This window comes from Leuciscus leuciscus (genome assembly GCF_965113295.1).
Source record: "Leuciscus leuciscus genome assembly, chromosome: 5".
Classification (NCBI taxonomy): Eukaryota; Metazoa; Chordata; class Actinopteri; order Cypriniformes; family Leuciscidae; genus Leuciscus; species Leuciscus leuciscus.
Window position 1 is genome coordinate 1172339 of NC_138729.1, and position 27473 is coordinate 1199811.

Consider the following 27473-nt stretch of genomic DNA (forward strand, 5'->3'; position numbering starts at 1 on the left):
AAATTCCACCAATCAGAGTCGAAACATCAAAACACTTTTTAGCTCCGCCCACTGCCATGAATCACCGTGAATTACGTAATTGATGTCAATCTCTCTACACTCTAAATATTTGAATATATATGCATTTTGTGCAATAAGTCTAAAATATATATTTTATATGTGTATGCATGTTCAAATTGTCCCTTTTTGAGGGTGAGCAAAAACGTGTCGTTTTGTGTGTGTCCCTTTAAATGCAAATGAGCTGCTGCTCCCGGCACAGAAGGCGGAGCTTCAAGAGTTTGTGTGTGTGTGTGTTAGCAGCTCCGATTACCTCTTCTCAACAAGGACTCACCCCCTTTGTTGCGTGTTTCCGGGGGCGGGGTTTATTAGGGCTGGGCGATAAAACGGTATCGGTATTAATCGACGGTACACCATTGTCGGTAACGATATGAAAAATGTTCGATATGGCGCTCAATATTTTCATTCAAATGCACGTGCATCGCTCGCGCGACCACCACAACGTTGCCCAACATCAAATGGCAGGCGTAATGAAAGCGGAACGAAACTGCGTTATTTTGTGCTTTACGGAACGTTTATCAGTTTGGACCATCAATGTCAGTCAGTGCAGCGCAAGCCGATCTTGATCAAGCGACACTGTTACTACACAGCTCTAAGAGATCCGGTAAAGAAAGCATTTGAATTCGCCACTGAAGTAATAACATCGCCGCGAGATCTAGTGAGAAGCATTCACACTTCTCCGTTATTAACGGATCAAACAGCGCTGACGTGGAAACCAGGAGAAACATTGTGCCATGAATGAACTAGTTATAGGCTTTAAGTCCACAGATCAGCAACATTCATTGTATAGGCTATGGTTTTACTGTAGTAACACTCACTGTAACCATGGAAGTTTGACAGGAATAGTAAAATGCTTTCAAGTACGTCACATCTTTTTCCAGCACTTCAAAACTCAAATATTATCATATTTAAATGTTATTTGTAATGTGATGACCAAAACATTATTTGTTCATCCTTCAAATACATTACCCCCATTTATAAAACTAAAAGTTTCAAGATGTAGGGAAAACTCTTTTTAAACTTATTTAAAATAATTTCTCTTTTAATAATTATATATTTTTTAAATCAAGGAAATTTCTTTCTTTTTGTTGTATCAAAAAAATGTACCTAACCGTGACACCACTGTGTCGTATCGATCCGTTACACCCCTACTTATTACAGATGTTGACCTACCTCAAAGTTTCAAGACCTACCTTGATTCTTCTACGTTTACACTTTTACATTGCACACATTTTGCAACATTTTATTTAATTTCAAGAGTTTCTTTAAACGCTTACTTTTTTATCTTAATATTAGACATAAAGAAGATATTTTTGTTTACATTTGTTACATTTGTTGTTTGTCTTAATAATGTGGATTAAAAAACAAACAAAACAAAAAACAGTGGTTTAAATTCAAACTTTTGTACTTGTCTTAAAAAAAGGTTATAAAAAAGTCAATAATTATCGATACCGAACGATATGAAACATTATATCGTGATAATTTTTTTAGCTCTATCGCACAGCCCTAGGGTTTATGTAAATCTTAGGGTTAGTGATGTCACTAACCCGGGAGGAAGCTCATTGTAGTCCCTGTCAGTCGTTTGTTGTAGTCCTTAAAAAAAAAATCTCCCTTTGCTTTGAACTTTGAGCGTTGTGTATTTGCAGATGTTGTTTATGCTCAAACAGCAACATTACACACTAACTAAAGTTAGAAAAGTCAAATCATAATCAACCACCCCTTTAAAATGACTTGGTTCTCAAAATATCCAGCTCTATTTTTGTATGTGAGCGTCTGTCGTCTGATTGGCTGATGGTTTCGTCTCTGGTTTTCCTCCTTTAGTTCCGTTGCATCTTCAGCACAGCTGCCGGAGTCGCAGCCACCGCTGGCTTTACAGAAATCTGTCTCCAATCTTCAGAAGCCCACGCCAATCACCAGCCAGGAGGTACAGACCCTTCAGCTTCTCTTCAGTGGCTGCGGTTACATGCACAACCTTTGTTTCAATCCCACTGAATTCATTCCGATTGATGAATCTGAACGCAGTGTTTATATGAACGCTGAACATGTGATCGAGTTGATGTGCGCGTTTATGTCTCAAGATTCAAATCGGAATATGTTTTTTGACATGCGCTCACTGCACGAATATACAGAGTTTCCCGCTGTTTGCTCATAATAACTGTTCTCCTACACTAGTTCTTTATTTGTTTTAATCAGCAGACTTAATATTTATCCATTTCTGGTCATAATTTGGAGATAATGAGCATGTGAACCGTTGTGCCGCTGCTTATATTGATCACACAGTAAAAATGGGTAAAACCAGTCGTGTGTGGATGAGTCTGAAGCCAGCACTGGTGGGCCGTTGTCCTGCTCCACTTCACACACGCAGAGAAAGGAGGATCATAGGAGGACGAGACACTCGTTTATACAACACTTTATTCAACAGGAGAACAGCTCGTTCAGCGCATCACACGTCATTACACTATTTCTACGTCATTACGCTATTTCTACATCATTACGCTATTTCTACATCATTACGCTATTTCTACATCATTACGCTATTTCTACATCATTACACTATTTCTACATTACACTATTTCTACATCATTACACTATTTCTACATTACGCTAGTTCTGTCATTACGCTATTTCTACATCATTACACTATTTCTACGTCATTACGCTATTTCTACGTCATTACGCTATTTCTACGTCATTACGCTATTTCTACATCATTACGCTATTTCTACATCATTACACTATTTCTACATTACGCTATTTCTACGTCATTACGCTATTTCTACATCATTACACTATTTCTACGTCATTACGCTATTTCTACGTCATTACGCTATTTCTACGTCATTACGCTATTTCTACGTCATTACGCTATTTCTACATTACGCTATTTCTACATCATTATTTCTATGTCATTACGCTATTTCTGTCATTACGCTTTTTCTACGCTATTTCTACGTCATTACGCTATTTCTACGTCATCACGCTATTTCTACGTCATCACGCTATTTCTACGTCATCACGCTATTTCTACGTTACGCTATTTCTACGTCATTACGCTATTTCTACATCATTACGCTATTTCTACATCATTACGCTATTTCTACATCATTATTTCTGTCATTACGCTATTTCTGTCACTACGCTTTTTCTACGCTATTTCTACGTCATTACGCTATTTCTACGTCATTACGCTATTTCAACGTCATTACGCTATTTCTACGTCATCACGCTATTTCTACGTCATCACGCTATTTCTACGTCATTACACTATTTGTACATTACGCTATTTCTACATCGTTACGCTATTTCTACGCTATTTCTACTTCATTGCGCTATTTCTACATCATTACGCTATTTCTACGCTATTTCTACTTCATTGCGCTATTTCTACGTCATTACGCTATTTCTACGCTATTTCTACTTCATTGCGCTATTTCTACGTCATTACGCTATTTCTACATTACGCCATTTCTACGTCATTACGCCATTTCTACGCTATTTGTACGTCATTACACTATTTCTACATTACGCCATTTCTACGTCATTATGCCATTTCTACATTACGCTATTTCTACATCATTATTTCTGTCATTACGCTATTTCTGTCACTACGCTTTTTCTACGCTATTTCTACGTCATTACGCTATTTCTACATCATTACGCTATTTCTACGTCATTACGCTATTTCTACGTCATCACGCTATTTCTACGTCATCACGCTATTTCTACGTCATTACACTATTTGTACATCATTACGCTATTTCTACATCGTTACGCTATTTCTACGCTATTTCTACTTCATTGCGCTATTTCTACGTCATTACGCTATTTCTACGCTATTTCTACGTCATTGCGCTATTTCTACGTCATTACGCTATTTCTACGTCATTACGCTATTTCTACATTACGCCATTTCTACGTCATTACGCCATTTCTACGCTATTTGTACGTCATTACACTATTTCTACATTACACTATTTCTACGTCATTACGCTATTTCTACATCACGCTATTTCTGCGTCCTTGCTCTATTTCTACGTCATTTCTGTTTCGGTTTTCAATCCGATCAAGTGTTTACATGTTCTCTCGATCGGATTAGAAAAGGAATAAACCCCCCCCTTTCAATCCGATCGAAATTTCGGATCGATTAAGGCGTCTACAAACACTCTCTCACACACACTCTCACACACACACTCTCACACACACACTCTCACACACACTCTCACACACACACTCTCACACACTCTCACACACACACTCTCACACACACACTCTCACACACACACTCTCACACACACACTCTCACACACACACTCTCACACACACACTCTCACACACACACTCTCACACACACACTCTCACACACACACTCTCACACACACACACTCTCACACACACACTCTCACACACACACACTCTCACACACACACTCTCACACACACACTCTCACACACACACTCTCACACACACACTCTCACACACACACTCTCACACACACACTCACACACACACTCTCACACACACTCTCACACACACTCTCACACACACTCTCTCACACACACACATTAAGGCGTTTACATGAAGGCTTTTCAGTTCGATTGAGCCGTCAAATTGATTACTAACGGCTTATTTGGTTGTATGTAAACGTTGGCTAGAGATTCGAGTTTCCCCCATGATGACGAGTGTGTTGGTGTGATTTGTTCCTCTAGAGCACAAGTACAGGTGGACCAAAGCAATGGGCACAGGTCAATGGAAAGGCAGTAGATCAAGATGGTAAAAATCAGTTTATTCCTATCTCAAATTATATATTTTTTTGAGTGATCAGATGTGGCTCGTTGCGATGTTTCTCATTGGTCTGTGTGGTGTTCAGGTTTAAAGGTCTCAAGCCGACTGCAGCCCTTCTCTCACGAGGAATTTCCGACGCTGAAAGCAGCAGGAGAACAGGACAAGGTTGGCAAGGAAAGAAGCGTCTTCGATCCGTCGTATGGGCCCGGACCAAGCCTCCGCCCACAGAGTGAGTCCTCTCGACGTTTACATCATTACATGTTCACTAGAACATGAAGGAATAGCCAATCACAGACATATCGGATGAGCGCGTGAACACAGCGGCCAATCAGAGGGGTTTATGATGCCGCTCAAAGCCTCACATTTTTACAATTTCAGTATCGACTTGCTACCGAAGTCAATACTTTTGACAACACTAGTGCCAGTGCATCACTAGTCAATCTCTGTGTTACTATGGGGTTGTTTTTTTGTTTGTCACTTTTTTTCTTTTTGCACTCAGTCGTGTGATAATGCCTGTCTAACGTGCTGGTGTTGTGTGTGTTTGTCAGACGTGTCGAGCTGGAGGGAGGGTGGTGGGAGGAACCTTCAGCCTCCAGCTCTGTGTTCTGCTTCTCCTGCCGACCCGGACACCAGGAGCATCGGCTCAGCTGAGGCCATCACTCCTCTTCCTCTTCCTCCTCTTCCTCCTCCTTCTTCATCATCACCCTCCTCCTCCTCCACTGCTGCTGCTGCCCCGTCTCCTGATGTGAAGGAGCCGTCGCTGAGACCCGTTCAGCCCGTTCAGACCCGCAGACCCGCCCCGTCAGCCCTCCAGTACCAGCACCACACCACCACCACATACCACGACATGCTGCCTGCCTTCGTGAGTCTACACCTCATCATGATAGAGAGCCATTCAAACGCTTTAAAGTCCCACTCCGATCATATTTTGAGCTATTTTTAAACATTCTCAGTGGTCTTTAAATGATGATTATGCCGTTTTTAGCCAAAATCACAAAACCTGTGCCGTTTTCTGGGACTTCGCTTCAGCAGCGCGGCAGTAGCTCATTAGCAATTCGCCTCTGCGTTGTGGGCGGAGCCGTTGGCTGAAGCGAGATACATAGGCAGCAACAGCCTCTTTCTGTCTTTCTTTCTGTCAACACAGAAAACATTTCATCACTGGATAGTTTTTTTCGTTTAATTAAAGTGTTGTTTTATGTCAGCTGAATGTCCGGAACGCTTTTCAGAGAAGATAAGGCAACTTATTTAGCACAATTCACACCCAGCGGCAATTCAGAAAAAGAAAAAAAAAATCTCAGAATGCTCCACATGAAACTTTGGTCTTCCGACCTTTTACCGCAGTGTCGATTTATTCTGATTAATATGTGCGAGGGAGAGAGAGCAAGACAGCGCTTAGTTTGGAGACGGTGAAGTCTTGTTTACATTTTTCGCCTGGCTCCGAAGACAGAGAGTGCACACGTCCGGGTCTCTCTCTCTGCTCGTTCTTTCAGTTATAAACATGTCCTGTCACAAGCGCAGCAGTTCGTCTACATTACTCACCAGTTCATCTACATTACTCACCGATCAAATAAGACTTTGGCGGGACAAAAATTCACTTTGGCGGGCGCTAAAACAAGTTCAATGCAGGAAAATTCATGCGTGAATTTAACTGAGTAGTACATGACCTTGCACTCGCACAAATGCGACCACATAAAATTTTAACTCGCACATTCTCAAAAAATGTTCGCGGTCTGGAACCCTGGAACGTAACGTTAATCCATTCATCTCTCACAGCAACATGTTTTGGTAAAGCATGAAAGCTAATACCAATATCTCTCCTCTTAGCATTGCAACCCGCTACCGCACATAGGTATTGATCCGCCATCGTCTTCTCTCTACTCCTCAGAACCTGAGCGGGCGGGGCGGAGGGGAGTATGAGCTTGTGGCCCCGCCCAGTGGAGTTACTACGTCACAACTCCAGTCTATTTTAGCCGGCATTTTAGCGTCTGCTACTGATTCACAGCCATTTGAATGCAGAAATACTCAGAAATACAACTTTGAGCTTATTTTTCTCAAGATATATCCTCTAACATAAGAAAAATGCCACAAGAACATGTTAACACCTAGAAAAACATGATTTTCATCGGAGTGGGTCTTTAAAGGTGCAGTGTGTGATGTTTAGCGCCATCTAGTGGTGAGGTTGCACCCAACAGAAGTTACGGTGGCCGTCAGGAAGTGATGTCGTCATCTGAGACAGCAGAGAGTAGCCAGTTAAACAATGAGGATTCTATACAAAGATAAATTAAAATTAGGTTTACATAATTATTCAGTAAAACGATGTTATTGCGAATATTATTGTGTCAGTGTTTTACTCGCTGACTTTAGCTCACTTCTTATCACGAAGAACAACATAGTGACGAAACATGTTGATGTAAGGAGACCCGCGGTGTGTGTAGAGAGAAACGCCTCATTCTAAAGTAATAAAAACATAACGGTTCATGAAGTAAGGTATTTGGCCAGCGTATCCGTTATCGACCGTAGTGCAAAAATAATTTCCGACTATATTCTGGATGTGTGTGTTTTGTTTTCTTTGTGTCATGTTTGCTGTTTGTTCATCAGATGTGCCCTAAAGAGACCCGTGATGCCCCGGGCTCCTCGGATCACGGCCCGACCGCAGTGGTGGCTCCCGTGCGCTTTGATTCCCGGTTGATCTTCAGACCAGCGCCAGAACCTGTCAAGTAAGCCTTGCGCTAATCAATAATCCTGTACAGTTGAGGAAAGCTGGCTGTATATCCTCATAGTCACATCCCTACTGTATAAATTCCTGCTTTTTTTGTTCCCGCAGTGGTGATTTAAGGAGAGAAACCCGATTCCCACGAAACCCCCCGCGCCCTTCGACTCGCCCCATCCGACGCCCGGGAGACCGAGCGCCCCGTCCTGCCATCATCAACCCTGATGACCTGAAGGACCTCGATGAACTGGACAACGACTGTGAAGACGGCTGGGCGGGTGAGCGACCGCTAGCTCTCTTTAGCTGAAGCAGAAGATGTGTTTCCAGCTCATGGTTAGAGCTGGGTATCGAGTCCGGTGGTGATTTGATTAAGAGTGCTGCATGTATGATGTCCCCAAATCATGTGTCTGCGCCATTCAGAGACACAGAGACACGCAGAACATGCAGGATTCATATTTAAATAGTCCTTTTGCCGTTTAATATTCTCACTTTGACATTTCATTTGAGAAACTATCATCACATCACAGAAGAAACTACAACCCATCAAAATAAACGTTTGGTTTAACTAAAGAAACTGTGATAGAGATGTATTACTCTTGCACAGTATACTGTACATAATGTTAATGCTACGACCAATACTAATAATAATACAATTATATCTAATACTTATTTTCTTCCATGTTATAACTTTAACAGTAAACCTCGGTGTAGCACTTGTTGGCCAAAAAATTAAAGGGTGTTTTTTTATTTTAATTTAATTTTAAATTGTTGTTAAATTGAATGTTTCATGATTTCAATTAATTACACATGCGGTTTGATTTAATAATATTTGATTTAACCATCCAGAAAAGGAAATCTTGTAAGAAAAGGCATCTTGTGTGCTAATCCTTAAATGTGTCTGCAATAACCGTTTAGCTTTCTTGTTTTGTTTCTTTTCTTATCAGCCTCTGCTATAACATTATATGTTCATAAAATTGGTATCGAATAAAGTATCGTTTAGGAACCGGTATGGAAGTCACTGTATCGGTATATCGAGCACTTTTGTCGGATTCGCAGCCCTACTCACTGTGACTGGTGTTTGTCCTTCAGGCCTCCATGAAGAAGTGGATTATAGCGAGAAGCTCAAGTTCAGTGATGATGAGGAAGATCGCTCCCCGTGTGTGAAGAACAAGATCTGGTGAGTTCTCATTTGTTTTAATTAGTGATGCACCAAATATATTTTGGACAAAAAAAAAGTAGCAGATTAGAAAAGGAAATAAAACCCCCCCTTTCTATCCGATTGAGATGTCATTGGGATCGAGCTCAATCGGATTGATCAAGGCGTTTACATGAAGGCTTTTCAGTCCGATTGAGCCGTCAATCCCATTACTAACGGATTATTTGGTAGCTTGTAGCCAGTGTTAGTGGACCAGCGACTGTAGTTGTTGTGATTGAAGCCGGTTCTGGCTCTTGTGTGTTGCAGGGATGACTGGGACCACCATCATGATCCTCACTCCTCTCAGAGCTCTGGTGATGTGGCGTTCCCTCACGACACTGAGGAGGATCCGTACTCCCGCCAGCCGGAGACGTTATCCTCCAGAAAGGCCAACGGGAGACTCTCCTCTGCAGAGGCACAGGTAACACAGGCCTTCCTCCCCCCGAGATCTCTCATGATAGCCAAGGTTTCTTCCAACTGTAATTTCGTTTTGATGATGAACGTTTTCTCTCTGTCCTTTAGGGATGAGCACGAATATTCGATCTGTAATTATTAGAGTTTTACTCCGTTGCTTTGCTGGCCGTACATGCAGTGAGTCCATGATAAATCCCAGCACTAACTCAGTTATAGTTAAGTGCACTGGGTGGCGCTGTGGAGCGTGTTTAACAAGTTGATTGTATTTGATCACATAATGTCGTCACGAAGTTTGGAATTACTTGCGTTAGAATAGATGAAAATGATATATATTATAGTGACTTCAATGGGGTCCAACGGGTCGAAGGTCCAGATGTGAGTTTCAGTGCAGCTTCAAAGTCTCTTCACGATCCAGCCGAGGAATAAGAGTCTTATCTACACAAACCAGTGGACATTTTATAACAAACAATAAACCTTTATATACTTTTAACCACTAATGCTGGTCTTGCACTAGCTGTGATGCGACACACATTACGTAATCGGGTTGAAAGGTCATGCGTGTTCCGGTTAAAAAAAACGGTTTAGTTGGACAACTGTGAGCCGAGACGTTGAAGACCCCGGCGGATCATGATCTGCTCCCGTGTAAATGAACACAGAGAGAGTTCACAGCTTCACTCTAAAACATGCATTCAGCACTCAGATGTTAATGTTCTCCGGTCCTTTAAATCCCCCCGTTGTTAATAAGTTTATCACTTAAAACTCATCTCTGATCACCAAAATGACACATTTAAACTTTTTGACGTTTAATTCTTCATGCCTTAAAATAGCGGTTCTATGAATATGCAAATGAGCCCCGCCTCCACTCACTCAGCTCAGAGATCCACTGGTTGACGATCACACGTTGATCTGATTGGTTACAAGGTAGTTTGTGACGTCAGAAACACCAGCGATTTCAAAGCGTGTTTTTGAGACTGTCTTTGGTTCACTGCAGTTTTAAGGAGGAAATACTCAGCAATGGTGTCGACTTATGAACTTACACATGCTTTGTCTTAAAGCACATTAAGAACGGTGTGAACAGCGAGTCCGCGGAGGAGCAGGAGGAACCGCAGAGACTGGCTCCTCCTCGAGGGAAGTTCGTCTCCGCCGATCTCTCTGCCGTGGAGCGAGCTCGCAGACGCCGGGAAGAGGAGGAGAGGAGAGCACGTGAGGAGAGACTGGCAGCCTGTGCCGAGAAACTAAAAAAACTGGATGAGAAATTTGGCAAACCTGAGAAACCCTCACGCCCTGCAGAGACGCTGAGAGAAGCCGACAGCAAGGAGATGCTAACGCAGTCGCCAGGTCGGAGGTCATCCAAACCCCACCAGGAGGGCTGGCAGTACGCCACTAAAGGTACACTAGTTCATTACTGTGTGAGACGATGTGGTGCTAAACCGACAGCCAATCGCGTGCTTCGTATTCACGTGCTTTACTTGCGGAAACACGATGCATTCTATATAAACGTCGTTTCAGCGTCTATAGGGGGAAAAGGTCAAATGGTGACATTAAACATGACAACTCATTCTTACCTTTTGGCAGTTTTGTTCTCATCCAATAATATCACTGCAGTCAAATCTATAATATTACTGAATATGAAGTGTCATAAATGACAAAATGCAACAGGAACCCATGTTAACTATTCTCACTGCAAAAATGCTTTTCTTACTGCTTTTTATTTATTTCCCCAGAAAACAAGACATAATATCGTATGACATTTTACTACTTTAGTAAATGCATCTTGATTTAAGACCTTTTAGATATTTGGACTGGAAACAAGACAAAAATATAAAGTAAGAAAAGCATTTTTTGCTGTAAGAGTGTGTTATGCTTTAATCACTTCATCTCCTTGAATGCAGAAGTGTTGGATACTCCAGCCGAGTCCTCCAGTCAGGATTACAAAGATGAAGGTTGTAATTACCACAACGAAGACGATGCTCCTGAGTCCACTTCTCCTCTCCCAGATTATGGCCGGCACCAGAAACCCGTTCCGCCCCGGTTCCAGAAGCAGCACCAGGTGAGCTTTACCCACAATCCTGTGTAGAGTAAGAGTTAAAGGAGCAGTTCACTTCAGAATTACAATTTCCTGATAATTGACTCTCCTCCACGTCATCCAAGATGTTCATGTCTTTCTTCAGTCGAAAAGAAATTAAGATTTGAGGAAAACATTCCAGGATTGTTCTCCATATAGTGACTTCAATGGGGTCCAACGGGTCGACGGTCCAGATGTGAGTTTCAGTGCAGCTTCAATGTCTCGACACGATCCAGCCGAGGAATAAGAGTCTTATCTAGACAAACCAGCCGACATTTTAGAACAAAATAAACATTTGTATACTTTTAACCACAAATGCTGGTCTTGCTCTAGCTGTGATGCGACACACATTACGTGGTTGAAAGGTCAAGCGTGACGTAGGCGCAAGAACAGACCCAGTCTTTATAAAGCGAACATGCAAAGACAGAGTCAAACGCCATTTACATAAAAAATATAAGGTAAAACAACGATGTTGGATGATTTTGAAGTTGGAAATTTGAAAATTTGCTTTTTGAACCGGAACACGCTTGACCTTTCAACCTGATTGCGTAATGTGTGTCGCATCACAGCTAGTGCAAGACCAGCATTAATGGTTTAAAAGTGTTTATTTTGTTCTAAAATGTCGGCTGGTTTGTCTAGATAAGACTCTTATTCCTCGGCTGGATCGTGTCGAGACTTTGAAGCTGCACTGAAACTCACATCTGGACCTTCGACCCGTTGGACCCCATTGAAGTCACTATAGGACACTATGGAGAACAATCCTGGAGTGTTTTCCTCAAATCTTAATTTCTTTTCCACTGAAGACAAACATGAACATCTTGGATGACGTGGAGGAGTCAATTATCAGAATTTTTATTCTAAAGTGAACTGATCCTTTAATGGTTATTAATACACCCACTGTCAGCATCTCAGGGCTCATGACCGGCGAAAGCAACTCTGGATGTTGTGTAAGAGTCCCCTCTCTGGTAAACGCATATTATTGGACTGTCCTGGGTTTAATACTAGTAGAATGCTCTTCTATGAAGTTATTTCACTGAAGGACTTATTTAGTAAGATTATGCCTGAAAAGGTTTTGAATTTTTTAATCATGTTAATTAAAAAGAAAAATTATAATATGACTTTGTTTGTTTGCTTGGTTTTATTGTATTTATATGGTATTTGTATTTTGGTAATTGATTTTTTGCCATGAAAATGGCCTTAGATGCTGACATGACATTAAATACATGAATCCATCCCTCCAGGATCCGGTGTATAAGATGGCCCCGTGGCAGCAGTCGAGCTCAGCGCACACACACACACAGAGAGGCTTTTACCCGCCTCATGTGCTGGGCTTTGACCCGCGCTGGATGATGATGCCTCCTTACATGGACCCCCGCATGGCTCAGGGGTGCTCCCCGGTGGACTTCTACGCTCCTGGGGTTCACTCCTCTGGTAAACATACTCACTCAGAGATATGATCAAACCTAAAAAGCATTAATCTTCACACTCTTGACGAGCGCACACACCCGTTGACATCAGATATTAATTTGAGTTAACCCGCTGTTATTTTTTGCATCTTTGAGATATTAATATAGTCTTTTTTTTTTTTAAACATTTGATCAATTATTTCAGTTTAAGTTATTTTAGTATATCAGTTAAATGAGAAATGTTGCCTTGACAAATATTTGGAAGTTTAAGTTTTTTTAAAATATAAATTATTTTACTGAAAAGTTTTTTTGTGTGGTTTTAGTTTAACAATAAAAACCCTGCCTGAGATTTTGGGTTGATATTTAAATAATTTACAAATGCATTTGCATGTTCGTGATTCTCTGATGTCAGTTAATGCTCACATGACATACAGGTAAACAAATATGCCGTCTTTTTGATCGTTTTCAAATTATTTGGTTATAGTGTAAGGATGCAAGATTTGACAAACTAATCACAATAAGAATTTTTGAACAAATCATTTTGTCATGTCATTGATTTGCGATTACAAACATTTTGTCTCATAAAGTCTCTTATTGCTGCTGCTTAAATGTGTAGGCAAAAAGAATATCCTTCTTTTAACTCTAATTATAAAAAATACTATTATAATACATTTGTACTTTTAAATAAATGAATATATGTTGATAATTTTACACTACAAGTTACAAGTATTTCTCACTTTCAAATAATAACCCACAAGCTTTTATTTTGGTGGAAAACTATAGGGTGACCTTTTAGACGGTTTAGTTGACAACAGGTTTATAAGCTGCTCTTCTCCACAAAAATGTTGTACATTCTGTGTGTGTGATCCTGATGATGATTGTGTGGAACCGATCGAGTCGTCACGAGACACTGGTCATGAGCTGCTCATGTGTAAATGAACACAGCGCTGCGTTCGACTCGGAAGTCAATCGCAGTCTTTTGCGAATTGATCATTTTACTAAAGCCATATCACCATTTCAAACTTATTTTGATTTTATTTATTTTAGTTTGACCATTTTATGATTTAATTTTGTTAACACTTTACATTAAGGTTCATTAGTTAACATTAGTTAATGTATTAACTAACCATGAGCAATACATTTGTTACTGTATTTGTTCATTTTTGTTAACGTTAAATGATAAAAATAAAGCTGGTCATGTTAGTTCACAGTACACAGGCGTTGTTAGGCACGACGCGGAGTAAAACACGGCTTCAAGGGGCTTACTGCTTTAATAAAACGGTTACTCCATTAAAATATTCATTTTAATTTATTTTATGCATAAAATAAACACCAGCAACAAAAAATATAACGTTATAACACATTTATTCCTCCACCAAACAACACAGGCAGCAACAGAGCATCACAAACGGCAGTTGCGCAGTAACACTAATGTAATGCAGTCACAGGTGTGTGTGTTTGAGTCATTTACAACGGCTTCGAGCCAATCAGACCAGTCAGAATCAAGGACCGGAACTATCCGTTTTATAACATGCCTTTTCTTCTGAACATGCTCTTTATATTGCGATTAATAATTTAACTTGTTTAATTTTAAAGGTCTGGTGAAGCCCGTCATTCAGCAGGATCACCTGAACAGCCCTGGTTCCACCTCTGACGAAGGCTGCCATCCCAGCATGCATCAGGAGAGGAGGGCACCATCCACTGAGCCCTACCAAGTGTGGAACCAAGACAGCTACTCGTCAGCGCGCAGTTTCACGCCACCCTACCAGAGACAGCACGAGAACGACGAACGGGACGACCGGTCCTGCTCCCGACACGACTCCTACGAAGACCGAGGTCACGATCGCACGGAGAGTCCAGCGGAGGAACTGAACAATCAAGGTGGAACCCATGAAGGGCCTTTAATTCTTAGTAGAACCCATCCTGGAGATCCCGAACACAGAGACGTGTCCTCCGTTAGACACCAGAAGGAGCCCGCAGAATCCCGTGACGAGGCCTTCGACACCAAGGAGAAGAGCTACGACTCTGATTTCTGGAGAAAAGACGCTAGTGTGAGGAAAGACGGCGGCTGTCAGGCCCAGTGGTCCGATCACGGTTCCAGCAGCAGCAGTAGCATTAGCATTAGCCAGCCGTCGGAGTCCAGTGGGAGAACGCTTAGGAGGACCGGACCCATCAAGAAACCAGTGCTGAAGCCGTTGAAGGTTCGGTTCAATTCACATTTATTTGTATAGTGCTTTTCACAACACACATCGTCTCAAACCAGCTTTACTGAAAGTGCATGAGTCCACATTACAGTTTAGAGTGATATGTTATTAGAGGTAACTAGGTTATGCATTTCAGAAATGTACATATACAAAATCACAGTTAGCTAACAATGTATTAATGTAAACAATGTAATAATTTAATGCAGAAACAATGAGCTCACTGAAGTAATGAATACTTGTTTGTTAACTGATAAAGGTTGAGGACAAGGACAAGGAGAACGAGAAACCCAAATCTGAGCCTGAGGAGAAGCCCGTCCCCTACAGACTAGAGAAGGAAGTGGTCACTAATGTCTACGACCTGAAAAAAGACGCCCCGCTTGTGTCTAACAGGCACTCGGCTCCACCGCCCGCATCTTCTCCCGAGGAAAAACAAGCGGATGCTCCGAAGTTAGAGAAAACTAGCAATCTGCATGAAGAGTTACACAAGGAGAGCTGCTGGGACACCGTCAAGCCTCAGTCTGTGGACTCCTCCGACAGCAGAGACGCTCCACGCCGCAACAACTGGATATTCATCGACGAAGAGCAGGCGTTCGCCGGGGCGAGAGGAACTGGTCGTGGACGTAGCCGCGGGTTTAGAGAGTTTAGCTCTCGCGGTGGCGCTCGTGGCGGACGAGGCGACGCGACCAGAGGAGGCTATAACAATAACAACACGACAGGAGCGCAGAGACCAGCACGTGGACGTGGCTCTCGAGATTTCAGAAGTGAGGATCTTCAACGAGGAAAACCCCGTCGACGCAACGTTAGCGAGACGCACAGCGAAGCCTCGGAGTACGAAGAGCTTCCCAAACGTCCACGGCAAAAGGTCGCAGAGAACGGAGAGGCTTCGTATGCGCCATCCGGAGAGGTTAAAAGAGCCGATCGCGAGTCGTGGAGATCCAACAAGGTGTACACCGACGAGCAAAGCGGGAACGGTGACAAGGCGAAGTCAACAAGAGTGTTTGGAAGGTCGTTACCGCCTCGACTTAACGCGGGATACAACCGTGGATTCGTCTCGCGGGATATTTCAACATGGAGAGGAAGAGGAGCTCAGTTTGGGAGCGGATCCGTGCAGGAGAACGGATACAACTTTGGCACGGACTCCTATTCGAAACGCTCGTCAGAACGCGACCCGCTTAAATACCCGCCTAAATTCACCAGTTCTTTTGTAGAAAATGGCGTCGAGGATAGAGAGGGAGGCTACTATATTGATAACGATAACCCTGATAACCGGCCAATGAGACGCCGGCGTCCGCCTCGTCAAGATAAACCGCCACGGTTCCGCCGACTACGGCAAGAACGTGAAGGAGGCGGGCAATGGAACGGCGAAGAATATGTGAACGGAGACTTTGCTAATCAGTGGCCGGGTCGACCCAAGGAAGAGCACTGGCCGAATCACTATCCTGGAGGACGACCGCAGGAGATCACGGGTCAGAGTCAAGCCGAGGATTGGGAAACCGGCTCTGAGAACAGTGATTTCAGCGACTGGAGGGAGAAACGTGGGCCTCATGGCGACTCGCTCGCTGACGCTGGTCACGGGGAACCCGGCTCTGAGAAGAGAGAGCTCTCCAAACGGAGCTTTTCCAGCCAGAGACCAGTCGTCGAGAGGCAGAACCGGAAGAGTGAAGTGTGTGTAATGGAAAACAATAAGATGACGCGCTCGACAGACACACTGTCTGGATCCTCCGGGAGAAATGAGAGCTGGCAGAACGGTGTTGCTTGCAACAGCAAACGGTACGTTTCTTTAGATCATGTGCTTGGTGAGATATAACCAGTACCACTAATGCTGTGTTGGGGAATGTTTCCTTTAAAGTCTCCCTATTTACTTTCCATAAAAGGTAACTGTTACATTAATTTTTATTAGTCAACGAGAAGAGACTTAATTGTCCAAATTGCAAGGGTAAATGTGAAATGTGTACTTTTAAATAAACCAATTCAAAAACCAATATTCTCAGATAAATAAATCAAATATTAATGTGTAAATTTAAAGTAATGCATTACTTAATTCGTTACATCAAAGCAGTAATCTAATTATGTAATTCATGTAAATTGTAAAGCTTTATTTTACTCGTTATGTAATCTGAGAAGTAATCTTACATAATTCATGTTACTTGTAATGTGTTACTTGTTACATAAAGTAATCTGTTTATGTAATTTGTTACTTGTTACATAATCTATGTAACAAGTAACATGAGTTATGTAAGATTATTTTTTTTGTGTAACGTGAATGACTTAATCAGTTACATAAAGTAATCTGCTTACGTAATTAATGTTACTGGTGATGTGTTACTTGTTACATAAAAAAAGGTAATCTGATAACATAACGCACTGTACTTGTAAAGCGTTAGCTCCAACACTGATGATGAAATTCACACTCTTAATGTCTCTTAATTCACTTCAGAGGTCCAGAAGAATCGGTCCCCGGCCTGAGCTCGGCATCTGTGTACGGTGTGGAGCAGAACGACGACACCAGCACCGCTGAAGCCTCGGGGAAGATCATAGAGAAAGACATGAAACCCAGAAACATGAAGGGGGACATGACAGAACAACTGTCCCAATATGACCTGAACACTTACTCAAGTAAGACACAAAACATTTTTTAATGATAGAAGCGCCTTTCCAATACAGAAGAATTGACGACAATCCATTGAGACAGAATAAAACCTTGGAGACTATATAGCCACAGTGCAAACGTTCAGTAATGTTCAATAACATCAGTGTAGTTAGTAGTGTGTTGAAACCGGTGGTTATGGTAAGTGGCACACTCGAAGTGCTCGACCAATCACAACACACTGCTCCAGTCGACCAATCAGAGCACAGTGTGCTTTTCCGAAGGAGGGGCTTCATAGAGATGTCATTTGTGTTTCTTCTCAGTTGAAAGTGATTCAGGAGCATCTGTACCCAGTCCAGAGGTTTACCAGGACGCTCTGTCCAAAAAACAGCGCCGCCCGCAGGATGAAGATCGCAGGAGGAAAGATCAGGGTCCTCCTCCGGTGAGTAATCGAGAGTGCATCTGAAAGATGATCGCAGCTTAGTTATTTAACGGTGCTGTATGTTACTTTTTTTACTCTACTAAAGCATAAAAATACCATAATATGTTTGCAGATGTTTACAGGGTTCGTACAAGGTGCCTGAAGCACTTTAAGTGCTTGAATTTGACTTTGAAATGTAAGTCCTGGAAAAACCTTGAAAACAGCCATATTTACGAAGAGTTACTTGGAAAAGTGTTTGACTTATTTAAATACAAGATATATGTATATATTAATAAATATGTTGCAAGTTGTATTTTGGATACCTTATATCTAGGGTTGGGTACCGAAACACGGTTCCAATAGGGAACCGGTTCCGACGTAAACGGTAGTATCGAGACCGATAAGAACGAAACTTTCGGTGCCTGATTTCGGTGCCTGACTTTTTTCACCGCCCCCTATAAAACATCTCGTGGCACGAATGATCCAATAACAAAACATATCCAGTTAACCAGCAGAGCATTCATTTAGTTCGTTTGTTAAATAAGAGACGATCTAACGCTGAACTGTGTTTTTTAAATCAAGTGATCAAAGTGCTCGTTGCACTGCGATCAGTGGCGCGGATACAGTGTTTTCTCTTGTGGCTCGCGCACACCGCACTTTCTTCACTCGGACGCGCGCTTCAATACGTTGCAGAGATCGATCTATTCATGAGGCGCCGTCTATATGAGTATGTGTGCGGAGAGTTTGTGTGTGTGTGTGTGTGTGTGTGCTCGTGTCTCAGATGAGTATGTGTGCGGAGAGTTTGTGTGTGTGCTCGCGTCTCAGATGAGTATGTGTGCGGAGAGTTTGTGTGTGTGTGTGTGTGTGCTCGCGTCTCAGATGAGTATGTGCGCGAGTTTGTGTGTGTGTGTGCTCGCGTCTCAGATGAGTATGTGTGCGGAGAGTTTGTGTGTGTGTGCTCGTGTCTCAGATGAGTATGTGTGCGGAGAGTTTGTGTGTGTGCTCGCGTCTCAGATGAGTATGTGTGCGGAGAGTTTGTGTGTGTGTGCTCGCGTCTCAGATGAGTATGTGTGCGGAGAGTTTGTGTGTGTGTGCTCGTGTCTCAGATGAGTATGTGTGCGGAGAGTTTGTGTGTGTGCTCGTGTCTCAGATGAGTATGTGTGCGGAGAGTTTGTGTGTGTGCTCGCGTCTCAGATGAGTATGTGTGCGGAGAGTTTGTGTGTGTGTGCTCGCGTCTCAGATGAGTATGTGTGCGGAGAGTTTGTGTGTGTGTGCTCGCGTCTCAGATGAGTATGTGTGCGGAGAGTTTGTGTGTGTGCTCGCGTCTCAGATGAGTATGTGTGCGGAGAGTGTGTGTGCTCGTGTCTCAGATGAGTATGTGTGCGGAGAGTTTGTGTGTGTGCTCGCGTCTCAGATGAGTATGTGTGCGGAGAGTTTGTGTGTGTGCTCGTGTCTCAGATGAGTATGTGTGCGGAGAGTTTGTGTGTGTGCTCGCGTCTCAGATGAGTATGTGTGCGGAGAGTGTGTGTGCTCGCGTCTCAGATGAGTATGTGTGCGGAGAGTGTGTGTGCTCGCGTCTCAGATGAGTATGTGTGCGGAGAGTTTGTGTGTGTGCTCGCGTCTCAGATGAGTATGTGTGCGGAGAGTTTGTGTGTGTGCTCGCGTCTCAGATGAGTATGTGTGCGGAGAGTTTGTGTGTGTGTGCTCGCGTCTCAGATGAGTATGTGTGCGGAGAGTGTGTGTGCTCGTGTCTCAGATGAGTATGTGTGCGGAGAGTTTGTGTGTGTGCTCGCGTCTCAGATGAGTATGTGTGCGGAGAGTTTGTGTGTGTGTGCTCGCGTCTCAGATGAGTATGTGTGCGGAGAGTTTGTGTGTGCTCGTGTCTCAGATGAGTTTGTGTGCGGAGAGTTTGTGTGTGTGCTCGCGTCTCAGATGAGTATGTGTGCGGAGAGTGTGTGTGCTCGTGTCTCAGATGAGTATGTGTGCGGAGAGTTTGTGTGTGTGCTCGCGTCTCAGATGAGTATGTGTGCGGAGAGTTTGTGTGTGTGCTCGCGTCTCAGATGAGTATGTGTGCGGAGAGTTTGTGTGTGTGTGCTCGTGTCTCAGATGAGTATGTGTGCGGAGAGTTTGTGTGTGTGCTCGTGTCTCAGATGAGTATGTGTGCGGAGAGTTTGTGTGTGTGTGTGCTCGCGTCTCAGATGAGTATGTGTGCGGAGAGTTTGTGTGTGTGCTCGTGTCTCAGATGAGTATGTGTGCGGAGAGTTTGTGTGTGTGTGTGCTCGCGTCTCAGATGAGTATGTGTGCGGAGAGTTTGTGTGTGTGCTCGTGTCTCAGATGAGTATGTGTGCGGAGAGTTTGTGTGTGTGTGTGCTCGCGTCTCAGATGAGTATGTGTGCGGAGAGTTTGTGTGTGTGCTCGTGTCTCAGATGAGTATGTGTGCGGAGAGTTTGTGTGTGTGTGCTCGTGTCTCAGATGAGTATGTGTGCGGAGAGTTTGTGTGTGTGCTCGTGTCTCAGATGAGTATGTGCGCGGAGAGTTTGTGTGTGCTCGTGTCTCAGATGAGTATGTGTGCGGAGAGTTTGTGTGTGTGCTCGCGTCTCAGATGAGTATGTGTGCGGAGAGTGTGTGTGCTCGTGTCTCAGATGAGTATGTGTGCGGAGAGTTTGTGTGTGTGCTCGCGTCTCAGATGAGTATGTGTGCGGAGAGTGTGTGTGTGCTCGTGTCTCAGATGAGTATGTGTGCGGAGAGTTTGTGTGTGCTCGTGTCTCAGATGAGTATGTGTGCGGAGAGTTTGTGTGTGTGCTCGCGTCTCAGATGAGTATGTGTGCGGAGAGTTTGTGTGTGTGTGCTCGTGTCTCAGATGAGTATGTGTGCGGAGAGTTTGTGTGTGTGCTCGCGTCTCAGATGAGTATGTGTGCGGAGAGTTTGTGTGTGTGTGCTCGTGTCTCAGATGAGTGTGTGTGCTCGTGTCTCAGATGAGTATGTGTGCGGAGAGTTTGTGTGTGTGTGCTCGTGTCTCAGATGAGTATGTGTGCGGAGAGTTTGTGTGTGTGCTCGCGTCTCAGATGAGTATGTGTGCGGAGAGTTTGTGTGTGTGTGCTCGTGTCTCAGATGAGTGTGTGTGCTCGTGTCTCAGATGAGTATGTGTGCGGAGAGTTTGTGTGTGTGTGCTCGCGTCTCAGATGAGTATGTGTGCGGAGAGTTTGTGTGTGTGCTCGTGTCTCAGATGAGTATGTGCGCGGAGAGTTTGTGTGTGTGCTCGCGTCTCAGATGAGTATGTGTGCGGAGAGTTTGTGTGTGTGTGCTCGTGTCTCAGATGAGTATGTGTGCGGAGAGTTTGTGTGTGTGTGCTCGCGTCTCAGATGAGTATGTGTGCGGAGAGTTTGTGTGTGTGCTCGCGTCTCAGATGAGTATGTGTGCGGAGAGTTTGTGTGTGTGTGCTCGTGTCTCAGATGAGTGTGTGTGCTCGTGTCTCAGATGAGTATGTGTGCGGAGAGTTTGTGTGTGTGTGCTCGCGTCTCAGATGAGTATGTGTGCGGAGAGTTTGTGTGTGTGCTCGTGTCTCAGATGAGTATGTGCGCGGAGAGTTTGTGTGTGTGTGCTCGTGTCTCAGATGAGTATGTGTGCGGAGAGTTTGTGTGTGCTCGCGTCTCAGATGAGTATGTGTGCGGAGAGTTTGTGTGTGTGCTCGCGTCTCAGATGAGTATGTGTGCGGAGAGTTTGTGTGTGTGCTCGCGTCTCAGATGAGTATGTGTGCGGAGAGTTTGTGTGTGTGCTCGCGTCTCAGATGAGTTTGTGTGCGGAGAGTTTGTGTGTGTGCTCGTGTCTCAGATGAGTATGTGTGCGGAGAGTTTGTGTGTGTGCTCGTGTCTCAGATGAGTATGTGTGCGGAGAGTTTGTGTGTGCTCGCGTCTCAGATGAGTATGTGTGCGGAGAGTTTGTGTGTGTGTGTGTGCTCGTGTCTCAGATGAGTGTGTGTGTGTGCTCGTGTCTCAGATGAGTATGTGTGCGGAGAGTTCCGCGCATCTCGTGTGTGTAGACGTTGTGCATTTCATATAGTTGGAGCATTCCGCAGTATACATGTATGTGTGACTACTTAGTATATGTGTGTGCAAGCGTTTTATGTGTGCGTGAATGAAGTTCGATTTAGGCCCTAGACGGCGCCTCATATCTATTCGTTCTGGTGAAATCACAACATATAATGCACACAAAGTGTCCCTGCTTGATATACAACCACTGATGAGCATTATCGGTTTAAAAAAAACAAAAACAAACAAACAAAAAACTACGAATGCGGATTAGAAGAACCCAAAACCTCTGACACTCTTGACTAAAGTTCAAGTTTTAATGCCAACTGCAAATCTTGCATATCAAGTATGAAGTATATCAAGTATATTTATATGAGGCTATACGATGTGTGTTAAATATTTCTGCTCAGTGTCAGATATTTCTCTGTTTTGTAAAAGTCTATAATATATATGTAATATAAGATTATATATATATATATATATATATATATATATATATGAGAAGACAAAATTTTGATCTTAACTTAAGTGTTTTCGGCTACATCAGCACAATTTTAAATTTTATCAGAAAATCTTTTTCAGAAAACACACACAGGTATTTTTTTTTTTTTTTTATAAAGTGTGTGCGGTTTGGTTTTCTTAAGTACCGGTTTAAGAACCGTTTAAGCACCGGAACCGTTTGAAAAATACCGAGTGGGTACTGGTATCGGATAAAACCCAACCAATACCCAACCCTACTTATATCTGTAATTTGAGTTTTTTTAAAAACTTTTAAAAAACGTAAGATATTGTTTAAGTGCGATCTGTGGTTGTAGACCTTGAAAACCCATAAACGAGTGCTTTATAAGTCCTTAAGTCCTGGAATTTCTTTTTACCGTATCTGTACGAACCCTGTATTTAGGAAACATGCTAAGTTCACATGCTCGTTTCTCTGATAAACACTTCTACAGCCAGTTATTTTACTTATTATTTTACACGTTCCGTGTTGTCAGTCGGTTTTTGTTTTGGTCTGTGTGACTCCGCCCACTGTTCAGCCAATAGTGTTTCGACACCCCGGGATGCCAGTTGGCGGGAAACACAGCGTATTGTAGCTTTGGAAACGAGCGAACACACTGGGTCAGAGATTGCAGATTCCACACAACCTAAAAAGCCTCGATCCATCTAAAAAACGATCTCTGATATTTTGAATTTGGGCTGCAGTACCTATTTTCAACCACTACCTGTCATTCTTACAGACTGCACCTTTAAAACTGCATGAATTACCACTTGACTGGATATTGAAGGTAATTTGTTTGTGCCCCTAAAGGGTTCGGTGAAGAACAGAACAATTGCTTCGAAAATGCCTCCCCGTTTTGCTAAGAAGCAGGGCAGCATGTCCATTGAGCAACCCGAAGATACACTCTCCGCCAACAACTTGGGAACTGAGATCTGGGAGACGAACAGCACAGGTGAAACAGCTGAAAATAGTGTGATACTAATAAAGTTGATGACTAGCTCATATGATTCTTAATGGCTTTGTTTTTCCTCCTGAAGCTCTGACTGTCCAGTCGTCGGGTGGAGACTCGTGGACGAAGCAGGTTTCCTACACGGGAAGCGAACCCAATTCAGAGGTGCAGGTCTTTCTACTTGATGAAAATCTCTGGGTAGTTTTGTAGGGCTGGGTTGTTGATATCGAATCCCAAGAATCGTTTTCAGTTTTCACTAAACATAATTTGTAGCTCCTGCCATCCAATAATTGCAATAAACTTTGTTCTTTGCTTTTGAAATTTAAAAAAATATCTCAGCTTTAGAATTCAAGCAATAAATGTGTGGTTTTGTGGGTCTTTAATGTGTGGTGACCGATCGCTGAAGTGCCTCAGTTTAATCAAATCTGGGCTGGGAATCGAATATAAAATGTTTGATCCTGATACCATGACTTTCGATATCGGTTCCTTTTCGATATACTTTTTTTCTAGACCAATTTTATGAACGGATAAGGTTATAGCAGAGTCTGTAACATTAATTTGAAGAGGGGAACAAAACAAGAAAGCTAAACTGTTAATGCAGCCAAACTTAAGGATTAGCATACAGCATCCCTCATTCGCTGAGCCGATCTCCTGTCCTGCAGGACTCAGACGCCGGGCCCGAGCAGAGCAAAGAACACAAGCCCGGGCCCATCGGCAACGAGCGCTCGCTGAAGAACCGCAAGGGCTCCGAGGGCCTGGAGCGCCTCGAGGGACCCATAACCCCCGTCAACGGAGTGGACCTTCACGTGGACGGTGTTCTTCCAGTGCCGCCCATCGAGTTCGGCGTCAGCGCCAAGGATTCGGACTTCAGCCTCCCTCCCGGATCCACACCGGTTCCCGTGTCCAACCCCGTCACCAAGCTCCAGGACGCGCTCGCTGGGAATGTGCGTACATGAGCTCCTAGTAGGGGGTGTGCGATATACAGTCAAAGCAAACATTTTTCAGACACCGGATATAATTTTTTCACTAGTGTGTGCAGGATGCTATATTTCATATATGTAAGTGAGGAGAGCTAAATAAAGTAAACTGTGACATTTATACCCAAAAATTCTTCATACAGTGAAAATTTGGGACCAAAAATGAATCCGACACTTTGACCTGACCATGTTTTGCTAAAGTGTTTTTTCTTTAATTGCTAATGCGACCTTTTTACACCACAGACTGAACAAAATGAAGCATTGCTTGGTAATTGGTATTATCTAATTGTGTAGTTAAATTTAACAGCTGACAGATATTCAACACAATTCATTTGTGAGACAACAGAAGGATGGACACCCCTAGCTCCTAAAGCAGTGTCTCCCTTGTTGGCCTTGTGTAAAGAAGCGTTGAGCGTTTATACTGTTATTGTTGTGTTCACAGGCGGGCCTGACTCAAGCCATTCCGATGCTCCGGAGAGACCATCTTCAGCAGGGAATAAACCTCAATCCCATCAGCTTCCCGAGCGCAGACCTCACGCTCAAGGTAACGCTGACCGAATACCGTCCTCACGATTGCTCGTGCCCATCCCTAACATGTTCCTCATCAGTGTCTCTCTGTGGCCCTCAGATGGAGTCGGCTCGTAAGGCGTGGGAAAACTCCCAGGCTCTCCCGGAGCAAGGCTCCCCGGGATCGGGATCGGGAGCTCAGCCAGCCTGCAGCGTGGGCTCCTCCGTCAGCTACAGCTCCTTCGGTGGCGTGTCGATGCCACCCATGCCCGTGGCGTCTGTGGCTCCGTCTGTCTCCATGCAAGGTAGTGTTAAAAGTGTTAGTGGTGAAAAATATCGGTTGATGACCTTTTATTCCATGAATAAGACGAGACGATAATGAGACGTTGCTCATTATCACTTAAAGAGGCATGCACTGAAACGGGTTGCTGTGAACAAATCTGATCAAATCTAAAATCAAATCTATGCATATATCGAATTGAAATTTGATTCAAAATCGAGAATCAAACAATCAAAATCAACTTTGAAAAAACAAAAGAAAACTTGACTGAATGTAAACAGGGCAAGGTTGACTAAATATGATATAAACTAAAAAGTACATTTGACACGGGACTAAGACTAAATGTAAAAATAGCTGACAAAACACTGATGCAAGTTCTGCCTTTCTCGTTCGTCTCTCAGACTCTGTCGCGTGCAGTGATTGAGTACGGCTCTAAATACTGTGCTGTTGTTGTGTGTGTGGGTGTGTTACAGGTAGTCACATCCCTCCTCTGTATCTGGATGGTCATGTGTTTTCCAGTCAGCCGCGGCTTGTGCCGCCCTTGACTCAGCAGCCGAGCTACCAGCAGGTACGTGTTGGCACCTCAGATATCAGGCGTCTACAATTACACAAAGCCTTTTACTCACTAAAAGTAATCTGATTACGCAATTCATGTTACTTGTTACATAAAGTAATGATTACGCAATTCATGTTACTTGTAATGTTACTTGTTACATAAAGTAATCTGATTACGTAATTCATGCTACTTGTAACGTTAGTCATGTTATTTGTAATGTTACTTGTTGCATAAAGTAATCTTATTTCGTAATTCATGTTACTTGTAACATTACTTGTTACATAAAGTAATCTGATTACGTAATTCGTTACTTGTAACATTACTTGTTACATAAAATGTAATCTGATTACGTAATTCATGTTACTTGTAACATTACTTGTTACGTAAAGTAATCTGATTACGTAATTCATGTTACTTGTAACGTTAGTCATGTTACTTGTAATGTTACTTGTTACATAAAGTAATCTTATTATGTAATTCATGTTACTTGTAACGTTAGTCATGTTACTTGTAATGTTACTTGTTACATAAAGTAATCTTATTATGTAATTCATGTTACTTGTAACATTACTTGTTACATAAAGTAATCTGATTACGTAATTCATGTTACTTGTAACGTTAGTCATGTTACTTGTAATGTTACTTGTTACATAAAGTAATCTTATTATGTAATTCATGTTACTTGTAACATTACTTGTTACATAAAGTAATCTGATTACGTAATTCATGTTACTTGTAACGTTAGTCATGTTACTTGTAATGTTACTTGTTACATAAAGTAATCTTATTATGTAATTCATGTTACTTGTAACATTACTTGTTACATAAAGTAATCTGATTACGTAATTCATGTTACTTGTAACGTTAGTCATGTTACTTGTAATGTTACTTGTTACATAAAGTAATCTTATTATGTAATTCATGTTACGTGTAACTAGTGTTGTCACGATACTAGAATTTCTAACTTCGATACGATACCTTGAAAAATATCGATATTCGATACCATTTTCGATACCACGGAGAAAAAAACTGCCACAATATTACGTTTTTTTTTATTATTTAAAGCTAAATATAACAAGTCTAGAACATGACAATGAGGGATATTTTACATGAACAAAAATGTCCTGAAGTAGTGCACTTGTTCAAAAGCGTAAATGCTGGTTAATACATTAACGTTATTTGATGAACAGATTTAAACACAAACGTGTGTGCATTATACGCGGAAACAATACTATTAGTGCTTTTAACAATACAGATTGTGTCAAAGCACTTAACAGTATAAAATTGGAGGATATAGTGTCAGTAATGTATAATAATAAGATAAAACATTACATTTTCAGTTAAAGGCATTTCATTATTGAATTCAAAGATGTCATTCAATAGCTCAGTTTAGTTTAATTAGTATCTGTGTAATCAAATTGATGATAAGATATGAAGGCAAATTGCAGAATTAAATACTAATTTTTGAATAAAGTTAAATAAGCACAAGTTAATTTACATTTGACCACAGTTAAAATATTTAACGTTACTTGTCTAAGATTTCTCAGTCAGATTATATTAACTTTAAGAATTACGGTGAAAAAACGAGACAACACACACTCATATCAACAACAAGGCCATCTTGGTTAATGTTTCAGAAATGTTAAAATGAGAAGAGTTACCAACTTCTCGAAATTATTTATATAGATCCCGGTGTCGTTCTTTCAGGTGCTTAGCTATATTAGGCCCCGATCACACTAACGCGTTTTTCAGGTTCGAAAACGCGAGGCACACAGCACTCATCACACAGAACGAGCAGTGCGCGGCGTTTGTTATGTTGCTCGGCAACCACTGAAACAG

The 27473-nt window shown here is 42.5% G+C and overlaps 1 protein-coding gene across 1 annotated transcript in view; it reads left to right on the top strand.

Moving 5' to 3' along the window:
* The window catches only part of prrc2b (proline-rich coiled-coil 2B), a 50517-nt gene that overhangs the window by 10889 nt on the left and 12155 nt on the right, over nt 1-27473 (top strand). Inside the window, 21 exon segments of the mRNA XM_082169305.1 lie at nt 1879-1981; nt 4764-4827; nt 4925-5068; nt 5388-5701; nt 7438-7556; nt 7664-7827; nt 8639-8726; nt 9012-9165; nt 10214-10547; nt 11051-11208; nt 12465-12654; nt 14226-14830; nt 15090-16603; nt 17271-17449; nt 17744-17862; nt 23176-23317; nt 23403-23479; nt 23977-24258; nt 24734-24835; nt 24920-25103; nt 25552-25646. Coding sequence (XP_082025431.1) covers nt 1879-1981; nt 4764-4827; nt 4925-5068; nt 5388-5701; nt 7438-7556; nt 7664-7827; nt 8639-8726; nt 9012-9165; nt 10214-10547; nt 11051-11208; nt 12465-12654; nt 14226-14830; nt 15090-16603; nt 17271-17449; nt 17744-17862; nt 23176-23317; nt 23403-23479; nt 23977-24258; nt 24734-24835; nt 24920-25103; nt 25552-25646 — 5131 coding nt within the window.